Below are 21,046 nucleotides of genomic sequence, written 5' to 3'. Positions count from 1 at the left end.
CCGATCAGCTAAAGAACTACGTCTGCGCCTGCGCAAAGCCCCAGTCTGGCCACGTGCATGTGCGCAGTCGCAGTAGGCGGAGCGGGGCGCTCAATTGGAGGTTCCTGCCAGTTTTTCCTTAACGCGCGGCTTGAGGGGAACATCTCGCGATACCTGTGAGTTCTCGCGGGAACAGCATTCAAAAAGCCCTGGCGCTTACCTGAGAACTAGCTGAATGAATGTGTAGACGACTCTGGTCGTGAAGTGGGGTTGCCATCGCGAACCTGGGCGCCGTGAGCCCTCGTCTCGAGCGGCTGGCTGCAGCAGCGGGGGAAAAGGGTGAGGAGAGAGGTAGGGGCAAGGGTCCTGGAGGGAGGTGCGTGTGGAGAGGAGCTGTGGGAGCGGCAAAGGGGAGTGCTCTCTGGGGAGTGGGGGAAAGCAGGGCCTAGGGAAACTTGGGGTCCGGGTCACGGCGGAGGCCTTTAGCAGGAACAACTTCTTCAGCGGAACCCGGAGTTCTTCTCAACCAGGTTCCGAGCCGGTCTCAATCTTCCGTTGGGCCGGGTGGCCACCTCCGGGTGTTCTGCCTCTGTACGGAAGACGGGGTCGCTCGCCTGGGCCTCCGGGTGATAACAAACACCGGGTCCGCTCGGTCCAGTACGGTAGCCGCTAGCCACTAGTGGCAGTCTGAATTGAGAAGTGCTGTAAAATGGAAGATGCAGGCTGAATTTCGAAGACTACACAAAAGGAGGAATGGCCCGTTGATAATTTTTATAAAGATTACATGTTGAAATGATAGTGTTTTTGGATGTATTGGGCTGAATAAAATATTACTAACATGAATTTCACCGTATTTACTTTTTTTAACCTGGCTCCTAGAAAATTAAAAATCGCAGATGTAGCTCGCATTCTATTTCCGTTGGACAGCGCAGCCGCAGACAGCTGCGTGTCAGGTTGTAATTGCTTTTCATCCCTTAGCTGGTGTAATATTCTCAAAAGCCCTGTTAGGTCGATATTGCTGTCTTTACTTTATGGGTGAGCAAAGAAGACCTTAAACTGTCCAAGTTCATGCTGCCAGTGAGTTGTGGAAGTGGAATAAGAGCTAAGGCAGCCCGAATCCCTGAGCTCCCTGCCTCCTGAATGCTTTGTTATGTTTCTGAGAGGTTAAAATGTGGTTAGGAGCACCAGGCTTCGGAGCTGGACCCTCGTTCCCATCTCAGCCACTTACTGATTACCCCGGCCAAGTTACTAAGCCTTTCTGTGCCTCCGTTTGCACATGTGTGAATGGGGGAAATACCTTATACTTCACGGAGTTGTTGAGAGAATTAGATACCATATGCAAAGCACCAAGTACGATGTCTGGCACCTGTTAGCTGTAGTTATTCAACCCTGGCTACCTCTTTGCAGATTTATAGGTTAACTCTTATTCATCCATCAGACCTTTGCCGGAAAGTTACTTCCTCAGCGAAATCTTTCTTGCCCATACTTAACCCTGCTCTGTCCCCACCCCACTTCCCAATTGAGGACAGCACCTCCATGTTACAGCCTGATACATCTCTCCCTCTTGCACTTACCACACTTATAAATCTTTACAGTTCATTTATTTGATTTAATGCCTTTCCACTAACAGACTGTTACATTCAAGAAGGCAGGGATATTGTCTAGTTTTGGGGTCATCATTGTGTCCTCAGTAATAGCATAGTATCTGACACACAGTAAGAATTCTAGCAAGTCTTTGAATGAATGAGAGCTAGTTTTTTGGCTTCCTTGACATTGTTGGCCAGGATGTCTTGGGGCTAGTTCCCCCCCCCCTTTTTTTTTTGTAAATGTCGATTATAATATTTAACTTAGGTCCGTTAAATGAGATAATTCATTTGAAGCACTCTGCCTGGCAAATAGTAGATCCTCACAGAGTATATGTTATTACTAACAATGCAATAATTAGTGCCTAGCCCCATCGCCAGGCTTTGGAAAGGTCTTTTATTTTTAAAGTTTGTTTATTTTGTGTGAGAGAGAGAGGGAGTGTCTGCAAGTGAGCAGGGGAAGGGTATGGGGGGTTGAGAATCCCAAGCAGGTCCCAAGCTGACAGCACATGGAGCTGTCGAACCCATGAAGCATGAGACCATGACCTGAGCTGAAATCAAGAATCAGACACTCAACCGACTGAGCCATCCAGGCACCCATGGAAAGGTCTTCTATTTTAGAGCTGTAACTGCCAGCCCTGGATAATGTAGGATACCTTTTATTTCCCTCTGTCTTCTAAAATCATATGTCTCCCATTTCATCTTCATTCTTAATGACCTTGCTTCCTGATTCACTGATAAATTGGAGCAGTTAGAAGAGCACTTATGCAGACTTCCACCACTAATCTACCTACTTATCAATGTCTGTACCCATATACTTTGCTTTCCCTTACTTTAGATGAAATATTCATGCTCCTTTCTGAAATCAGTCCCTGTACATTAGACCTCATTGTCTTTTCATCTCTTTAGCAGTTTGCCATGACCTCTCTAGCATCAGTTTTTCTTTTCTCCTGAATCTATCCCATGACGTATACACATGCTGTTATTTTTTCTTAATTTTTTTTTTTTTTTTAAAAGACAAACCTATTCCCCTTTCAGCTACTGCCCTGTTTATCTAGTAGTCTCCTTTGCAGCAAAACTACTTGTTTTCCTATTTTCCCACCATTCTCTCCACCCATTTCAGTTGGCTTCCAGGATAACACATGCTCTTGGTTTTCCTCCTACCTCATTGGTCATGCCTAAGTACACTTTACTTCTTCTTTCCACCTCTTAATGCCTCAAACCTTGGTCCTCTTCTTTTTAATTATGCTTGTACTCTGGAGATACCAAGGCTCAAGGATTTATGTTAATAACTCCTAGGTGTATATTACCAGCCCAGATCCTTCTACTAGTATAGCCAACTGGTTACTTGACATATATGATGTCCAAAACATAAGCCCCTGATTTTTTTTTTAAGTTTATTTATTTTGAGAGAGGGAGGGAGAGAGAGAGAGAGACACTCCTAAGCAGGCTCTGTCACACAGAGCCCGATGAAAGGCTCGAACTCACAAACCGTGAGATCATGACGCTTAACCAGCTGCACCACCCAGACACCCCAAGCCCCCGATTTTTTTTTTTTTTTTAAACAATTTTTGCTCACAATTTTTGTGGCTTCAACTGATGGCAAATCTGCTCTACTTGTTGCTCAGGCCAGCCTTGGAGATATTTTTGACTTTTCTCTTTTTTATATACCCGACATTTAATTGTTAGAAAATCATGTTGGGTTTATGTCCAAGCTTCATGCAGAATTTGACCATTTCTCCGTACTCCTTATATAACCACTCTCATGTGAGCAATCATCTCACTTGGTCTTTCACTTGCTCCCCTCCAAACTATTCAACATAGCAGCCAAAATGATCCTTTTAAATGTATCAGATCTCTACTCCAGACTTTGTAATGAATCTCAATTTCACCCATAGTAGAAGCCAAAGTCCTCACAATAGCCCAATTAGCCTATTCTCTCCTCTGATCTAAATTCATTCTTGTTCATTCCTTGGGTTTCCTTCCACTTTAATGCTACCCTTCTACCTCTATTCCTTTATCTTTCTGGGAAAAGGTACATGGCTAATTCTCTTACCTTCTGCAAGGCTTTGCTCCTAAGTCCCTTGAGGGCTTTTCCCCCAATGCTTATTTTAGATTTCATCCTACTTACAATACTCCTACCTCTTCTAAGTTCCCTTATCCTGTTCTTTTTTTAATTTTATTTCCACTTTAATGCATTTAATTATTATACTACTTTTGCTTATCTCCTCCCACTGGAAGTTAAGTTTCATGAAAGAAGAGTGCTTTTTCTTTTGGTCCATTTGGATGCTGATGGATCTGAAATGCCCAGAATGGAGCTCAGCACACAGGCTTTAAGAAATATTGTTGGGGGCGCCTCAGTGGCTCAGTTGGTTAAGTGTTCAACCTCGGCTCAGGTCATAATCTCACGGTTTGTGAGTTCAAGCTCCATGTTGGGCTCTGTGCTGACAGCTCAGAGCTTGGAGCCCGATTTGGATTCTGTGTCTCCCTCTCTCTGTGCCCCTCCCCTGCTCATACTCTGTCTCTGTCTCTCTCTCAAAAATAAAACATTAAAAAAAAATATTTGGTGAATGAATGACTACATTGACTGGAGAGTGGGGAAACACCTTATTAAAATCCTGTTGCTCTTTGAATGCAAAGCTGAGTTTAAATCTGGTCTGAGAGACTGGGACCAATTTGGAAAGGATCATGAGTAAGGTCCAGTTACAGTGGAATGTTTCTATATACAATGTTTCAGTCATTGATTAGAAATCTAGAATGAGAAATGTTCTTTAGTTACTCTGAACATGATTCTGTTTTGCATGTCTTCTTATGAATAACTAGGAAAATACTAGGAGCCTGTTGTCAATAAAGCATATTTAATGTGTTCAAGAAGTTAACACTGTTTCAAAAAATTGTGGGCCTGAGAGTCTTTGCCTTACAAACCTTATTCAAAGCTGCCTTCTTACATTTTAAGTTAGCAGTCATGTTACTATAAAGTTTCTTGATTTCTTTCATTGTTCTCTTAACTTGATTACCTGTTTAGTGATGTATGAGACCCATCCAACCTTAGTATTTAAGAAGCTTAGCACACAACTGAACAGTTCCCTGCATTTCTTAGAAACAAGTGTGTTCAGGTTTTGTTTTTGTTTTCCTCTTTGATTTGGTCTCAAATCAGGTAATGGAATTAACAGACCTTTCTTTTAGAACAAGTGAATTTGACCATTTAAAAGTCAGGAATAATATCTTTGATGCTATGTTTTTCTGTATGTCAGTAGTATTAGGGGAAAAGATATATCTATTTTTTTTTATTATTGTTATTGTATGGAGTATTTTGTTTAAGCTTAAGTACTTACACTTCCTCTGTTTACAGTAGACCAGAAGCAAAAAAAAAGTCATGGAGGCAGATATCATTGCAGATCTTCGATGCAAGCTCAAAGAGGTTGAAGAAGAGCGACTAAAAGCTGCACAATATGGTTTACAACTAGTAGAGAGCCAAAATGAGTTGCAGAATCAGTTGGATAAATGTCGTAATGAAATGATGACCATGACTGAGGTAGGACCCTGGACTCCTCTGTTTATAAGGGTGTGCTTAGTTATTGAAGATTTGTATTGTCTAGAAATTATTAATATTAGTTTGATTCCTTTTTGAAGATTTTAGTTCTAGTTCCTACTCACCCCCATCTCTAATAAAAGGAACTGAAGTAAATGAATTCCTAATATTCTTTCTGACCCTGTGTGTTCTGAATTTGGAAAGTTATTGTTCTCATACTGGATTTTAGATTTTATTTTGTCTGCAGTCTTCCTTGGTGACCTCACTTGTTTCATAGCTTTAGATAATACCTAAATGTCCTATGACACTATACCAGGTCCTTACTTTACCCTTAAAGTCTAGATTTGTATATTCCATTGCCTACTAATAGGCATCTCAAATGTAACAAACAGAATCATTGATTCTCTGCCTGCTAACAAAACATTCTCTTGCAATTTAGCTTACTTAGTAAACGTAAATAATTTAAGCCAAATTTCTAGGAGTTTTATTCAATATCTTTGTGTCCTTTATTTCTCATGTTTAATCCATTAGGAAGATCTAAGAACTTGACCATCCATCTATGTTACTGACCATTCTGATCCAGACCACCATCATCTGTCCCCTAGACTACTGTAGCCTTTTAACCAGGTTGCCTGCTTCCCTCATTGCCTTTCATACCATTCATTCTTCACACAGCAGCCAACTGGCCATTGAAAGAGAAACAAAAGATCATGTTACAGCCCTGCTAAAATCACTCCTATGGGGGCACCTGGGTGGCTCAGTTGGTTGAGCATCTGACTCTTGATTTCGGCTCAGGTCATGATCTCATGGTTTGTGGGATCAAGTGATCAAGTCCTGCGTTGGGCTCTGCACTGACAGTGTGTCATGGAGCCTGTTTGGGATTCTCTCTCTCCCTCTATCTCTGCCCCTGCTCCTGTGTGCACTCTCTCTCAAAAATAAACATTAAACACACACACGTGCCCACCTATGACTTCCGATTATATTTACAACAAAATCTAAACTCCTTACCGGGGTTTGCAGATTTGTATGTGATCTGACTCATGGCAACTACTTTACTCATCTTTAACTACTTTTGACCTCATCTTTAACTATTTTTCCTTGTTCTTAGCTATACTAATCCTGCCTTACAGGCTTTACATGAGCTGTTGCCTTCATCTGCATTGCTCATTCCCTGTCCCAACCCTTGGATTGAGTCCTCAACCTTTACATTTCTGTTTAATGTTACCTCAGCTTGAGAGACCTTCCCTGACTGTTTTGTAAAGTTGCCATCATTCACTGATCCAGCTAATTAAATCAGATTATAAGCTCCATGAGAGAAGGAATTTTGTTTGTCTTGTTCACTGCTGTATCTGTAGTGTCTGGCACACATTTATTGAAAGAATGAATTAATCTGTTTTCCGTTTTATGTAGTAAGTGCTCAGTAATATGGTTAAACTTTGATCTCAATATTTAAGTACAGCAAGTAAAAATAGCTTGCTTATTTTTCTCTTAATTTTCTCTTATTTTTAACAGCTTATTGAAGGAGTTTGAACTAATGCTTTTTTTAATCTTTAAACTTCCCTGTCAGAAGCAAAAGCCCTCTTAAATCCTCCTTTTATCTCTGCACTGTATTCATTTGAGAAGTCACTTGTGAACATTTCTCAGATGACTACATTCTGAAAGGTCTAATTTAGTATTTCATTTTTTACCTAGTCCACTATTTTATTTTCAGAGTCATAAGTAGAGCATATCATTATGAAACCAAGTAATTCTCACTAGGAAAGCTGAAGTGCTATAAAATGTTTTGTTTTGTTTTTATTTTTGTTTTTGTTTTCCCTAGCAGAGATTACTTGACATGTTGACATTCCATGAACACCTTTTTTTTCCTTAACAGGGAATAGAAGCAATTACCACATGAGTAGCATGGGTTGAAAGCCTCTGGGTTTTCTTAGGACTGATTAGCTACAAAGTTACTCCATATCTAACATGTGCTGGTTAGGTAGAAAGCAGCAAATAGGTGAAGTAGGAATGAAACAGTTCAAGGTGAGAAGTGCTTATATATGATGGCTTTAAGTTAGTTTTACGTAATTGGATTATAATTGAATCTGTTTTCAGAATTATGAACAAGAAAAATATACTCTTCAGAGAGAAGTTGAGCTTAAGAGTCGAATGTTAGAAAGTTTGAGCTCTGAATGTGAAGCTGTTAAACAACAACAGAAAACACATCTGGAGCAATTAAAAGAACAACTAAGCAGAAGCCACGGACAGGAAGTGAATGAACTAAAAACTAAGGTTTGGATTTCTATGTATGTCAAAACAAAAATATTTCATGCTTATGGAATTACCAATCTGTAAATGTTAGGTGATGATAATTTTCTTGATATTGTCTATTCATAATAGCTGAGATCAAGGGTTCCATCATAATGTTGGGAGTGGGAACACTGAGAAACAAGTTTACCTGAGGGACTTGTATTAATAACATTGTACTAATTGAATACAGTTATTTAATTTTATTAACTGGGTATTTGAATGGAGTTTTAGTTTACTAACCACCATGACCTTTTTTAAAGTGCATAGTATGGCAGTCCCCTTTTAGAAAGACTGGGTTCCTAGTTTTCACTGCAACTAGTGATATACTTTGTAATTCTACAGAAGAAACCGGTAGTTTATTTATTGTAAAATAACATACATTAGAATTGATACTTTCTAGTTTGTTTATTGAAGGTTAACTGATAACATATGATCTGCCTCCTACAACAACTCCTTAAGGAGGATACCATGATTGTCTCCATTTAACAGATGAGAAAATCAATGTTTAAACAGAGTGAGTAAATTGGACAAAACCACAGAAATCAGTCGAGATTTGAACTGAAGCTGTCTGATTCTAAAGTCCATGTTGCTGTTCTTAGTCTAATGACATGTTATACTGGCTTCATTTCATGCATAAATACAAGTTGTCCATTCTTTTCTGGTACCCCCAACTATCCAGTGCCTTCAGGTTACTTCTAAGGAATCCAGACCTTTATCATGGCTCCTCTTTGTATAGAGTCCCTACTTCCCAGACCCCTCTCTACAAAACCTCTCCTGACTTTTTGCCTATTTTCTCAGAAGCCTGTTTTCTAATTTTCATTGTTACGTGTATCATCCTTCAAGATTTCTATGTATCTGTACCACCTATACTGTTAATTAATTTCTTTGACTCTCTTTTTATGTTTTATTATTTTAAGTAATGGTGTCATTGAAATTATATATTTGAGCTGGTTATATTTTTTCCTAAAATGTTGTCAGAAAAACATGACTATCAAAATATGCTTTCATGGTAATAGTTAGAATCATCTTACATTCATTCAGGTAAACAGTAATCCACCTTGTCTGAAACTAATCTAAGTTGAGACACCAATGGCTGATAATGATGCATTCTTCTTCCCCCTCTCCTCGCCACATTATTTTCATTTTAGCAGTGGCTTTCATTATGTAAACAAAAAAGAATAAAAGAGTAATGTAGGAAATACTCAGAGTCTGAGGCAAAGCCACCTATATAAGAGACGGCTTTTTGGTGGAGCAAAGACTAAATTAGTCAAAAAATATTTTCAGTCTTAATGGATGTTCTCAAGTCACTTGTGCCAAAATTTTCACATTTTATCTGAAATTTTTCACTTCTTTCTCACATATAATCCATCAACAAGTTCTAAGAACCTGATCTATAAAACATCCATGTGTGCTGTTACCATTCTAGTCCAGATCACCATCATCTCTCCCCCAGACTACTATTGTAACCTTCTATCCAGGTAGCCTGCCTCCATCGTTGCTATTCATAACATTCACTCTTCACACAGTAGCCAAAGTGGCCAAGTCCAGACTTACTTTGATTACTAATATGGACTATTTGTATGTTTGTAAGACAGAGCATATCACTATTATAAAAGATGCCTAGCCTTGGCCAAATAGGAAACCCTAATCGTCTCATCATGTAGTAAATTTGGGTCAGTCAGTCACTCCAACATAGATCATTCAGCTATTTTCTTTTTTTTTCACATTATGAAAATAGGAAAGGGAAAGTAAGTCAAAAGGCTCTTATATTTTAAATAGAAAATATCAGGATATAATCTAAGAAAGTTGATACCCAATTGAAGATAATTCAATATAGATGATAATTGTAACCCTGGACATCAAGCAAAAGTTTTTTGTTGGTAACAGAAATCGTGTAGTGAATACTAGGCATTGTGTTATATGTTTTACCCACCTGATCTCAGTTGAGAGGCTCACAGTAACCCAGGAATGGTTGATACAATCATTTACCAGTTTTACATAGGAGGAATGAAATAGGCTAAATCTAGGCTTTACCTTAAAAATTCATCCTTCTGCTATAAGTTTGTTCCCTTTAAACTATATATTTTCAGTTTTCCAAGATTTAGAACTATATGAAAATGTAATTTGTTTTGTTCAGCTTGACTGTCTTCCAAAATAGTTATACTGCAGTTACCAGAATAATTTGTACTGCAACTATATATTCTGATGACCTTCAATTACCTTTTGATTTTTTAAGATTTCAATTTTTTTTTTTTTTACTTTAGTTAGAAAAACTAAAAGCAGAATTAGACGAAGCTAGGCTTAGTGAAAAGCAGCTGAAGCACAAAGTAGATCATCAGAAGGAACTCCTTTCATGTAAATCAGAGGAAATGAGAATAATGTCTGAGCGTGTACACGAAAGTATGTCTTCAGAGATGCTGGCTCTTCAAATTGAGCTGACTGAAATGGAAAGTATGAAGGTAATATTTATGGCATGTATGTTCTTAGAGTTTTTTTTTTTCTTGCATATTTTTGTTACATGTTTTTGTTATAATTTTAAGGCTGAAATACTTTTTGGCTTAATTTTGATGTAACTAATTAAAAAATATTTTAGAGAGTTTTTAGGTGGATTACTTCATGCATAGTAAAGCTTTAAATTATGTGATTATGTAAAGCAGACTACCTTCCGATTAATGAAACCTCTGGAAGAATTTAGAGTCATTAACTGATCCTAGTTTGTGTCTAAAAACCCTATATAAATGTTGGTTTCATGGAAATTGATATGCATATGAATGTAGGGTTTTTTTTATTGTAGGCTGAGGTTAATTAAAAATTAAAGTCTTAACTTCATAGGAGAGAAAGATACCTTTTCATTTTGTTCCCTGCTGAAAAATATAATTTTATTATTTTATGATGCACCTTACAACCTTTGACTAGTTCTTTAGTTTTAGTTTTGAACCACGGCTGATAAACTGAGCAGCTGCTAAATGAAAGATTTATTGAGGAGAATTTCCTCTTTTTCAATTCCTGTTGAATAGACTACCCTCAAAGAAGAAGTGAATGAATTACAGTATAGACAAGAACAACTAGAACTTCTTAGTACTAATTTAATGCGCCAGGTAGACCGTCTTAAAGAAGAAAAAGAGGAGCGAGAGAAAGAAGCAGTTTCTTACTATAATGCCTTAGAGGTACTGTGATTACGGTAACATTATTTTTTCCAATTTATAATAAGTTGTTTCCTTGCTAACTTAACCCCTATCAGCTAAATTGTTTTCTTTTAAATTTAGAAAGCTCGTGTAGCAAATCAAGATCTTCAGGTGCAGTTAGACCAGGCCCTCCAGCAAGCCTTGGACCCCAGTAGTAAAGGGAACTCTTTGTTTGCAGAGGTACTTAACAAATACTCCATTGATTAAATTGGCATTTCACTTAATACAAGAATAATTACACATGTTAATATTTTCTAGGTGGAAGATCGAAGGGCAGCAATGGAACGTCAGTTCATCAGTATGAAAGTCAAGTATCAGTCACTAAAGAAGCAAAATGCATTTAATAGAGAACAGATGCAGAGAATGAAGGTATCGAGTTATCATCATTGGAGGCTTATTAAACCTATTTTGTATCCATATTACATGTACAAATATATCAAAGAAAGCATCTTTTCATTCAAAGAATGTACTTAGTTATTTCTAGAACTGCATGATTTTATTTTATTTTATTTATTTATTTATTTATTTTTTAAATTCTTTTTTAATGTTTATTTATTTTTGAGACAGAGAGAGACAGAGCATGAGCAGGGAAGGGGCAGAGAGAGAGGGAGACACAGAATCTGAAGCAGGCTCCAGGCTCTGAGCTGTCAGCACAGAGGCCGATGCGGGGCTCGAACTCACGAACTGTGAGATCATGACCTGAGCTGAAGTCGGACACTCAACTGACTGGGCCACGCAGGCACCCCTAGAACTGCATGATTTTAGAAAAAAATATTTATTTTTTTATTTTTTTTAATTGAAATTTTTTTTTTTTTTTTTTTTTTTACATTTATTTATTTTTGAGAAACAGAGAAACGGAGCACATGTGGGGAGGGGCAGAGAGAGGAGAATCCAAAGCAGGCTCTAGGCTCTGAGCTGTCAGCACAGAGCCCAATGCGGGGCTAGAACTCACGAACCGTGAGATCATGACCTGAGCCGAAGTTGGACGCTCTACCAACTGAGCCACCCAGGCACCCCCAAAAATCTACATTTTAAAATTGACTAAAAGATCTATTGTATTTTATTTAAAAAATTAATTCCTTAGTAAATATTTAGTAGTAATACAGTTAGCATCCATTGATTTTTTTTTTTTTTAATGGTTGCTCAATAACTTTGCCAGAAATGTATAAATGTTTGTGTAGTAGGGAAAAGAACTTGAAAAGTTTTTATTTCCTGCTGTTGTCCTGGCATCTCTTAGCACAGCCCTAAGGTTCCTACTTCAATGGAAGCTAGCTCTCTCACCATTCTTCAGTTCTCCTGCAAAGGCTTATTGAAGAGTGGGATTTAGATTTCCTTTTCTTGCAGTTCCTGAAGTCAGGCATGTTTTGATTTAAGGAGTTTTTGGTCATTTTAGTCAAACAGGCAGTAACAGAAAAACATGTGGAAGTTATAAAGATTGTAGTATTGTACCCAGCTTTTAGAATCCTGATCCTTAAACTGTTTTGCTTAACTGGTAACTGGAAGTCTCGAAGGGCTTCCTGCCTTTTATTTAGGATGGTGAGATTTACAAAGAAATATGAAAAGTCATAATTAAACTTTGGTGTTAGATGAACTTGGGATTGAATCCTAGTTCTGTCCATTGTTAGCTATGTGACCTTAGACAAGTATTTTTACTTTTCAGGACATCAGTCACCTCATCTATGAAGTAGATATGATAGAACCTGCCTCTTAAATTGTCCTGGAATTAAATAAAAGTATAGTAAAATGCTTACATGGTGCTTGGCGTAGAAGGAAGTACTGACTTAATAAAGATCTGTGGTTTTTAAGGATTTTGATTGTGCTGCCTGGTTTACTGAGGCTCTCCCCAATCAGGAATGACACTTTTTGTAAATTTTCTCACATTTGCTTTTTGTTTTCTTTCAATATTTGTTGGGTTACTATTAACCTCCCAGTGTTCCCATGATATTGGGACAACAAGTAGCATTCTGAATCTTCTTAGGCTAAATGTGTCTAGACTCTAGTCTGAAGTGGAACAACATATGGGTCCTTAAAAATGTTAGAAGTCATCTTTCTGCCTTTGTGACCATAACTGCAACGTAATATCATTGTTTGCTTTCCTCAAACTATATTTAAACTAACTGATACTTTTTAGAACTTCAAAATTTTCTGAAGGCAGAAAGGAATGGTAATTTTAGATTCTAGTTAATTTCCTTTCAGCTGGTATGCAACTCCAGGTTTAGGTGGAGTCATAATTAGGTTCTGCTCTTAAATAAATTTCTTTATATTTGTATTGAAGATTCCCTCAGTGTCCTTAGATGACTTTTACCTTTGCTTTCTATCCTTTTCATTTGTGAATCTCACCTTTATAAATATAAGTAGCTTCATAATTTCTCCCACTTAATACTATTGAGGTTAATCAAAATTTTAGAAAAACCCCAGCAGACCCTTAATGACAGTGGATGTGATGAATAAAGTATAACATTATAGCATTTGAGCAGGTTTATTTACTGGTTAAGTGATGCTTCTGGATCATAGCCATTCATTTCAATTTTATGTTTCACAGAAGTACAAATAATTATTATCAGATATTACTCCTAAGTATTCAGATAAGTACTCAGAGTTATATCTATAACTAAACTTATTGATATAAATATTTTCAAATTATTAGATTATTAAATTAGACATAGCTAGTTTTGTTTCCAAACTGAGTTCAGGGGGTAATATAGTACAAAATATGCATTATACCAAAAATGTTATTGTTAGAATTTTCCTCTCCCCAACTCAGATCTGTGGGGGGTGGGGGTGGAATTGTAATTTTTTTTTTTCCCCAGTTACAAATTGCGACATTGCTACAAATGAAAGGATCTCAAACTGAATTTGAGCAACAGGAGCGGCTGCTTGCCATGTTGGAGCAGAAGAACGGTGAAATTAAACACCTCTTAGGTGAAATCAGAAACCTGGAGAAATTTAAGGTATGTGTAACCCCTTCAATAGTGCAGCCAGATTTGGTTTGAATATCTTACATCAGTTGACCCTTGAGTAACACAGGGGTTAGGGATGCCCACCCCTGTGCTGTCAAAACTCTGCATAATTTTTGACTCCCCCAAAACTGTATTAGTAGCTTACTGTTTATTGGAAGCCTTACTGATGACATAAACAGTTGATTGACACATGTTTAGTATGTTATATGTATAATACACCATATTCTTACAATAAAGTAAGTTGGAGAAAATAAAGTGTTATTAAATTATAAGGAAGAAAAAATAACATTTACAGTACTCTACTGTGAAAAATTCACATATGAGTGGACCTATACCACTCAAACCTGTGTTATTCGAAGGACAACTGTATTAACCTAATATGCTATTCATTTTGAGTAATAAGAATTGTTGTTTTCTTTAGAGTTTATATGAAAGTACGGAATCTAGGCAGTCCGTCAACTCTGACACTCCAGAAGATAACACTTACTATACAGATTTACTTCAGATAAAGCTTGACAACTTAAAGTAAGTGTTGGGTGGTTAGAAAGATGGACACACTCTTGACTTGCTTATAATAAGTAGTATTAGTGACTACAAATTTTTGTTTTCACATTGCCAAAAGAAATTCCGGAAAAGAAAAGCAACAAAAATATATTGGTGGCAGATGAGATATATTGAAGATATAATTAGTGCTGGTTATTGAAGAAAAAATATTTTCAATGAGTAATTAAAGATTTTGATTTCTTTGGGTTTAGTTTTTTAGACTGGTAAGTGAAAAGAACTTTAATACAGAAAATGTACTTATACTCTAAATTTTTCAAGATTAATATCACCTAATTTAAAACTTGAAAGTTATTTGTACGTGCATTACTGCGGAAATAATATTTTGCCCCTTTGTCCATTTCCTTTGAAGAATGCATGACTTTTTTTTGTTTGAAAATGCTATTGTTAAAGCTTATTTTGTTTATTGTTTCTTTCTTATCTAAAACCCCCCAAAAATGTATAATGTATTTTTGTCTAAGAGTTCAAGTATATAGTAAAAGATCTTGCAGTAACAATATACCTTGTGTGTGTGTGTGTGTGTGTGTGTGTGTGTGTGTGTGTGTATAAAACATGTATGTATATTGTGTGTTATTTTAATATTCCTTGATTCTCCTTTTTGTATTTATATAGCAAAGAAAATGAAAGCACTAAAGGTGAATTGTCCATCCAGCGAATGAAAGCATTATTTGAGAGCCAACGGGCTTTGGATATTGAAAGAAAACTTTTTGCAAATGAAAGATGCCTCCAGCTCTCCCAAAGTGAAAATATGAAACTGAGAGCTAAATTAGATGAGTTAAAACTGAAGTATGAACCTGAAGGTATGCATGTCTCATTTATGTTGTCTTTTAAATTATGAGACACCCTGAGAAATCATATCAAGTTTTTTTCTTACTACAGCTTTATGCAAATCCCATTACAAACTAATTTATGGTTATGTATCTGTATCTAATAAAACAGATTTACTCCTACAAAAGATGTAGGAAAATTCTAAGAGAACTGGATACTGGGTATGTATGAATATGATAGGTATTCTGTTGGATATCTGTATATTAGAGCCTTGATAAGGTTTGAAAACCTTAGAGATTTTTCCATTCAAGATTGTGGACACCTTACATAATACCAAAGAGTTTGATTTTGTTGAGGCAACTGATGCTTGGGCTCTTTATTAGTTAATACCATTTATAGAAAACCTAAAAATGGAGACTTAAAAAAGATAGGTATTAATTCTTCCCCTTACAAAAGTCTGGAAGAGACATTCCAGAACTGGTCAGAGTGTCAGGATCTAGGCTTCATTTGCATTGTTCATCAGTATAATCCTTGAGTAGAATTGAGTCACATGACTCCCCTACAAGAAAAGCTGAGAAAGGCAATCTTGATTCTCAGGGGTCATATTCCCAACTACATCTTGGGATTTTTTTTTTTTTTTCTAAGTGTAATAGACATATAATATTTTATTAGTTTCAGGGTATATCATAATGATTCAATATTTATACATAATAAAATGATACCCCCCCATGATAAGTCACCATGCAAAGTTATTACAATATTATTGAGTATATTCTTGGGGGATCTATTATTGAGGAAGACTAGTGGGACAGATATTAGAGGACAACTAGCAAGTCTGATCACTGAGGTAGAAAATAGCCTTAATATATAGGCTTTGCATCTCACATACTAAAAAAGAGTAGTTTTACTGTCTGTTTGTAAATTAAAAAATAAGAGGCTAAAAATAAAACAAAGCCTAATAACGTGATGGTTCTTAAAGCAAAAAAAAAAGTGTTGTTACATGTTTTAGGTTATAGATTTTCAGCCAGTTTTTGCTCCTATGCTGTTCACATACCTAAGACTGTCATTATTGTTCATGACTCATGTCATTCTCAATAGTAATGGGGAGGTTGTCAGTAATAGTAAGCTTTTTTATAGTTTAAAAAGGCTGCTCTTCTCATCCTTTTTCTCTTTGCTGATTCTAATAGGCTTTCCTACTTAAAAATTACACATTATGAATTTCAAAGGTCTGCTGAACTGAACACTGCAAACAGAGGAAAGTGTCATGAATCTAGTTGATTCAGGGAGAATCTAGCTGATGCAAGAGAAAGGGAAGATAATGATATAAAAAGAACAGTGTAGATAGAGCAGGGACACCAACCCCATGTCCACCCATGGTTTCTCCCACCTTCACTAACAATTTTGATTTTGAAAATGAAAAACACATTGGTAAGAGGATAGGGAAAAGATAAAACAATTAATTTAGTGACTGTAAGTAGGCCTGCAAAGGGGGTGGAATGATGCTATGTTAGGCAGTGGGGGTAGAAGGCTATTGCTGTAGTCTGCAGTGAGATGTACTATGGTTTGAACTTGGGAGGTATCCACAGTAGAAGTACTCAGATTTTGAACATACTTTGTGGGTGGGGCTAATAAGCACAAATTGCCATAGAGAATTTGACTTGTTCTTTGCATGTAGTCATTACAACACACAATATTGAGTGGAGTAAGTGTTTTTAATCCCCATTTTACAGACAAAGAAAATAAAGTTCAAGAGGTTAAGTACTTCCTCCAGGTCACCCAGCTACAGAGTACTACTATGAGGATTTGTATCTGGATTCCTTGACTCTTAGCCACTGCATCCTTCCTCACCTCCATGCTGAAGTCTTATAAAGCCCTGTGTAACTTTTATCACAATATCAGAAGAGAACATATAAGTGTTACTTCTGAGAGCCAAATCTTTTGAGTTCCCAAGGAAAATTTATAGCCAGATAACCTTTAAAAGATATAGTTAGTGAAGTCTATGAAAAAGAAAGGATAAAAGACAGAAACAATATATTTCAATAAAGAGATAAGTGGGTTTTAAAAGAATGAAGAAAAGGAAAGGAAAAACCAATATAACTAGTTCTATCTTTTTATGTTTATGGTGTCTTTGTTTTGACTTATTGACTGAATATACTTTTAATGTTTTTATCCTCAGAGAAAATTGAAGTGCCTGTGGCCAAAAAGAGGCGTGAGGTCCTGCCTGTGGATATAACCACCCCTCACAGTGTGTGTGCCAAAAGTGCAGTAGAGGAAGAAGTTTGTAGATTACCACCTCAGAAAGAGGAGGCACAGTGCTGTCCCAGCAACTCAGAAAATAACAACTTGCAGATAGAAAAGACAGTTTCTGTAAATACACCAGAAGTCATTCTGTCTCCTCATAAGAGTCTGCCCGTGGATACTCAGCCAAGGAAGGAAAAGAAGTGTGTAAAACTTATAGGAGTTTCAGCAGACTCTGAAGTCTTAAGTGAAAGAAGTGGAAACACCCCGAATTCTCCCAGGTCAGTGGCCTATTTTCCTCAGGGCAACCAGCAGACCTCTCCATCTCTTCTCTATCGCTGCATGAACTGTGCTATCTGTTTCTTTATCTATTTTCTTAGTATTGCATGTAGTATAATTCCCCAATTTCATCTGCCTACCTTCAACTTTTTTAAAACTTTAAGAAAAACTAAAATGATTACAAAGGGAAAGGACTCCTGAATAAGGGAATTATTTTCAAGAGTTACACTTTGCTATTTCAAGAAACAGAAATACCACAGTCTAGTACATCTCTGAATGTTTTGTTGGTTTCAAGAAATGTATAGTTGGTTATTTTTCCCCTAGTTCAAGAGTGACCATGAAAGAAAAATTAACTTACATCCTAAAAGGGCTTTCTAGTAGTCTAAGAAATTTCAGCCTTCTAGAAACTGTTAGGTGAAATTTTTTTATGGCTTTTGAAATTGTTTATCTTAAGTCTACAAGAAACAGCTTTGATTTTGACATTTTTAAATATCAAAGGTAATTCATTTTCATTTTTATATCAAAACTTCAAAGCCTCTAGTTTCTACATGTTTGAGTTTGTGACTCAAAGAGGAAGTGTCAGACATGTGTCTATAGGAATTAACATTTTAAGGGCCTTATCTTTAAAACAAATTAAAATAATAGAGATTGGGAGGTAAGAGAAAGTGAGTGAAAGGAAAAGGTAGGTAACAGTGACTGAAGCTAGGATAGAATAAGATACAAGCTCAGGGCAAGTGTAGCAGGACCAAGAGTAGGGAAAAAAGGAATGAGAATGGAGAAGGTAATAAAAAGATGATGAAGGATGTCTGTATGCAATGGAATGATAGATGCATTTAAAATGAGTATCTTTAGACATTTTAAAAATTAAGCACATTGATGTGAAAACAGGTTGGATTGTCTACTTATTAAAAGGAGATCTTTAAGGTGCTACTAGGGCTACATGAGTCTTTGATGGGAAGGTACAGAATAAGACATTTTACTAGTGTGTATTTGAGTTAAGATAGTAAGACATAGCCCACCTTTGTAAAAGGGCTGTTTTGTATGTTTTGCCTGATTTTTTTAGTAAGTCTTCAGTGCTACTGAAGGTACTGTACAGTGAAAGCACCTCAACAATGTGAGCAGCTATTATTATTAAGAGAAGGACTGTTGACCCCTGAGCAACATGGGTTTGAACTGTGCAGGTCCACTTCCATGCGAACTTTTTTTTTCATATATATATATATATATATATATATATATATATATATATATGTATATATATATATACCATACATTATTGTAAATGTGTTTTTCTTATGATTTTCTTAACATTTTCATTTCTGTAGATTTACTTTAAGAATGCAGCATTTGATACATATATAAAATATGTGTTAATCACTTGTTTATGTTATGGGTAAGGCTTCCAATCAACAGTAGGCTATCAGTAGTTAAGTTTGGGGGAAGTCAGAGGTTATATGAGGATTTTTGACTGCAGGGGTCAGCATTGTTCACAGGTCATCTATAATTTATTACTCCATTCCTTGAATTTTTATATAGTAACATTATAAGTCTCATAAGGTAAAAGCCTAATATTCTCAAAGAAAAAGTAACTTCAAATAAATTATAAGTCACACACACACACACACACACACACACAGAGTTCCAAGTAGTTTTGAAATGAAGTCAGTAGGTTATGTTTGTATATATGTGATTCATTGTGTAAGTGTGCTTGACCATTGTATATTTCTGGAGGTGCAGTTCCAGAATTAATGCAGACCTTGCTACCTGTGTTGTCTTCATTTCTTTTTCTGCTCTTTTTTGCTTGATAAAAATTACTTAAGCAAATGTATTTAGCTACTTGTTTGACTCAAATTAAGTAGCACGTTGGAATTTTGTCTGGCTACTGAAACAAAAACAAATAAAATACCACAAAACGTTTGTTTTTGTGTATGTGTGAGTCCATCTGCTAACTCAATATGTTTCCAGCCTTTTGCTCGTTGCATGATTAACTTAGACACACAATACTATGATAATATTACAATAGTAAATATGGGTTTACTGGGGACTTCACTATTGCATGCTTTATAAATTTAACTGATAATCTTGCTATTAAATCTTTATAAACCTTTTAAAATATATCTTCACTGTTTTTTCATAAATGATTATTCTGCTAGTTAAAATTCAATTTAAGTTTTGTGTTTCTTTTATGAGACAAATTGCCATGTGTTCATGCACTTCAGTATTCCATGTTATTTTTATCTTGTGTTTTCCTTTTGTAGGTCATGTTAACATTAAAGTTGTGCTCTAGCATTTAAATTTTTTTGTTAGGTGTGCTTATAGTAGACATCCCATTATATTTTAATTCTTAAATTTAGGCTTTGCCATGACTTTTATCGGCGTTAAAAATATTTCTTTGGACATTTAAAATATTAAGTCTGTTGACGTAAAAAGTCTCTTTTAGAGAGGCAGTTACTTAGTTTTCTTAATGGTATTGGAGTCACCTATAATTTTTCCTCGTATACATACAAACAATTATGTCTCATTAGAGGCCCATTATATGAGAAGATTGTTTCTTCTGTAATTTTTCTTAACCATATTTGAATTCAGAGTGGATGCTTTAATGCCTGTAGGTTAGCTGCTGAATCAAGGCTTCAAACAGAAGTTAAAGAAAGGAAAGAAACTGCAAGCAAATTGGAAAAGGAAACTTGTAAGAAATCACATCCTATTGTATACGTGTCCTCCAAATCAACTCCAGAGACCCAGTGCCCTCAGCAGTAAGGACTTTTCTTTAATGAGAGTAAGGTACCACTTGCCCGAAAGGTTGATTTGGAGCTTTGTTAAGATTGTCTTTATCAGAAGTATACAACCTTGTAGGTTATTTCTTTCTACCTGTTGTGCCAAGACCTGGCATTTTCATGTTCCTCTGACCAAATGTTTAAAATTTGGTTGTGATTCTAAGCAGGAGAGTTCCTTAAATGATGACTCTTCATGGAACTTCTATTAATGACAGTAAATAAACTAATAACTGAAGGAAAGTGTTATTATAAATTATTTGTTGCATTGTATATGGATTTTTTAAGTGTCATTAACACATACCTTCTAAGTCACATATTTGGAAAGAACACAAATCATTAACGATTACATTTTCCTATGTACTTTTTAATGAACTTAGTTTTTCACTATATTATAAAAATAGAAAACTTAGTTTAAAAATATATATTATATTGTAACTGGATTTTATCAGTGTTTAAAGCATCTATGTTTATCTTTGTATTCATGTACATGATTTAAATTTTAAGTCTCAAGCATATGAAAAATATAATTTTGAAACTTAAAACTGCCATAAATGATCCCCTATTTTTTTACTCTGTATAGATAACACATTGTTATCAAAAGGGGATAAAGGAAGTAAAATGAAACTTCAGAAATTCTTAATTCCCTGGTACATATAATTTATATATATATATATATATATATATATATATATATATATATATACACACACACACACACACATATATATAATTTATATAATTATATACATATATAATATATATTTTTAATTCTAAACTTTCCAAATAAAGTCTTTTTTTTTTCCTTTAAATGATTATAATCTTGTCTACAACTTAATGTCATATATATACATATACTGTAGGTGGATGTATTTATTTATATATAGAGAGAGAGTTAAGA

At 35.8% G+C, this 21,046-nt stretch overlaps 1 protein-coding gene across 6 annotated transcripts; it reads left to right on the top strand.

The window, feature by feature from the left end:
• Positions 1-98: 98 nt before the first annotated feature.
• SPDL1 (spindle apparatus coiled-coil protein 1) lies at positions 99-20,383 on the top strand. 6 transcript variants are annotated; one of them, XM_042947142.1, is made up of 11 exons: positions 99-155; positions 4,915-5,097; positions 7,189-7,365; positions 9,648-9,842; positions 10,401-10,550; positions 10,650-10,748; positions 10,827-10,937; positions 13,379-13,519; positions 13,950-14,053; positions 14,702-14,889; positions 17,034-17,708. In XM_042947142.1, exons 2-11 carry the CDS (start codon positions 4,939-4,941, stop codon positions 17,573-17,575), a joined length of 1,866 nt encoding a protein of 621 aa, XP_042803076.1. In that variant the 5' UTR covers positions 99-155; positions 4,915-4,938; the 3' UTR covers positions 17,576-17,708. The 6 variants fall into 6 exon arrangements, with proteins under 6 accessions (XP_042803076.1, XP_042803067.1, XP_042803057.1 ...); XM_042947133.1 differs by lacking the exon at positions 99-155 and adding an exon at positions 162-318 and having other exon boundaries at positions 4,918-5,097; XM_042947123.1 differs by lacking the exon at positions 99-155 and adding an exon at positions 162-330 and having other exon boundaries at positions 4,918-5,097.
• The last annotated feature ends 663 nt before the right edge of the window (positions 20,384-21,046 follow it).

This window comes from Panthera leo, chromosome A1, assembly GCF_018350215.1.
Source record: "Panthera leo isolate Ple1 chromosome A1, P.leo_Ple1_pat1.1, whole genome shotgun sequence".
NCBI lineage: Eukaryota > Metazoa > Chordata > Mammalia > Carnivora > Felidae > Panthera > Panthera leo.
The sequence above is the reverse complement of the archived record's forward strand: the minus strand, read 5'-3'. Positions and strand labels throughout refer to the sequence as shown.

Coding starts and splice junctions, on each gene's coding strand:
- SPDL1 (XM_042947142.1), top strand. CDS start 4,939: ATGGAGGCAGATATCATTGCAGATCTTCGATGCAAGCTCAAAGAGGTT. Junction 7,366..9,647: donor TGAATGAACTAAAAACTAAG/GTTTGGATTTCT, acceptor TTTTTACTTTAG/TTAGAAAAACTAAAAGCAGA. Junction 10,749..10,826: donor GGAACTCTTTGTTTGCAGAG/GTACTTAACAAA, acceptor AATATTTTCTAG/GTGGAAGATCGAAGGGCAGC.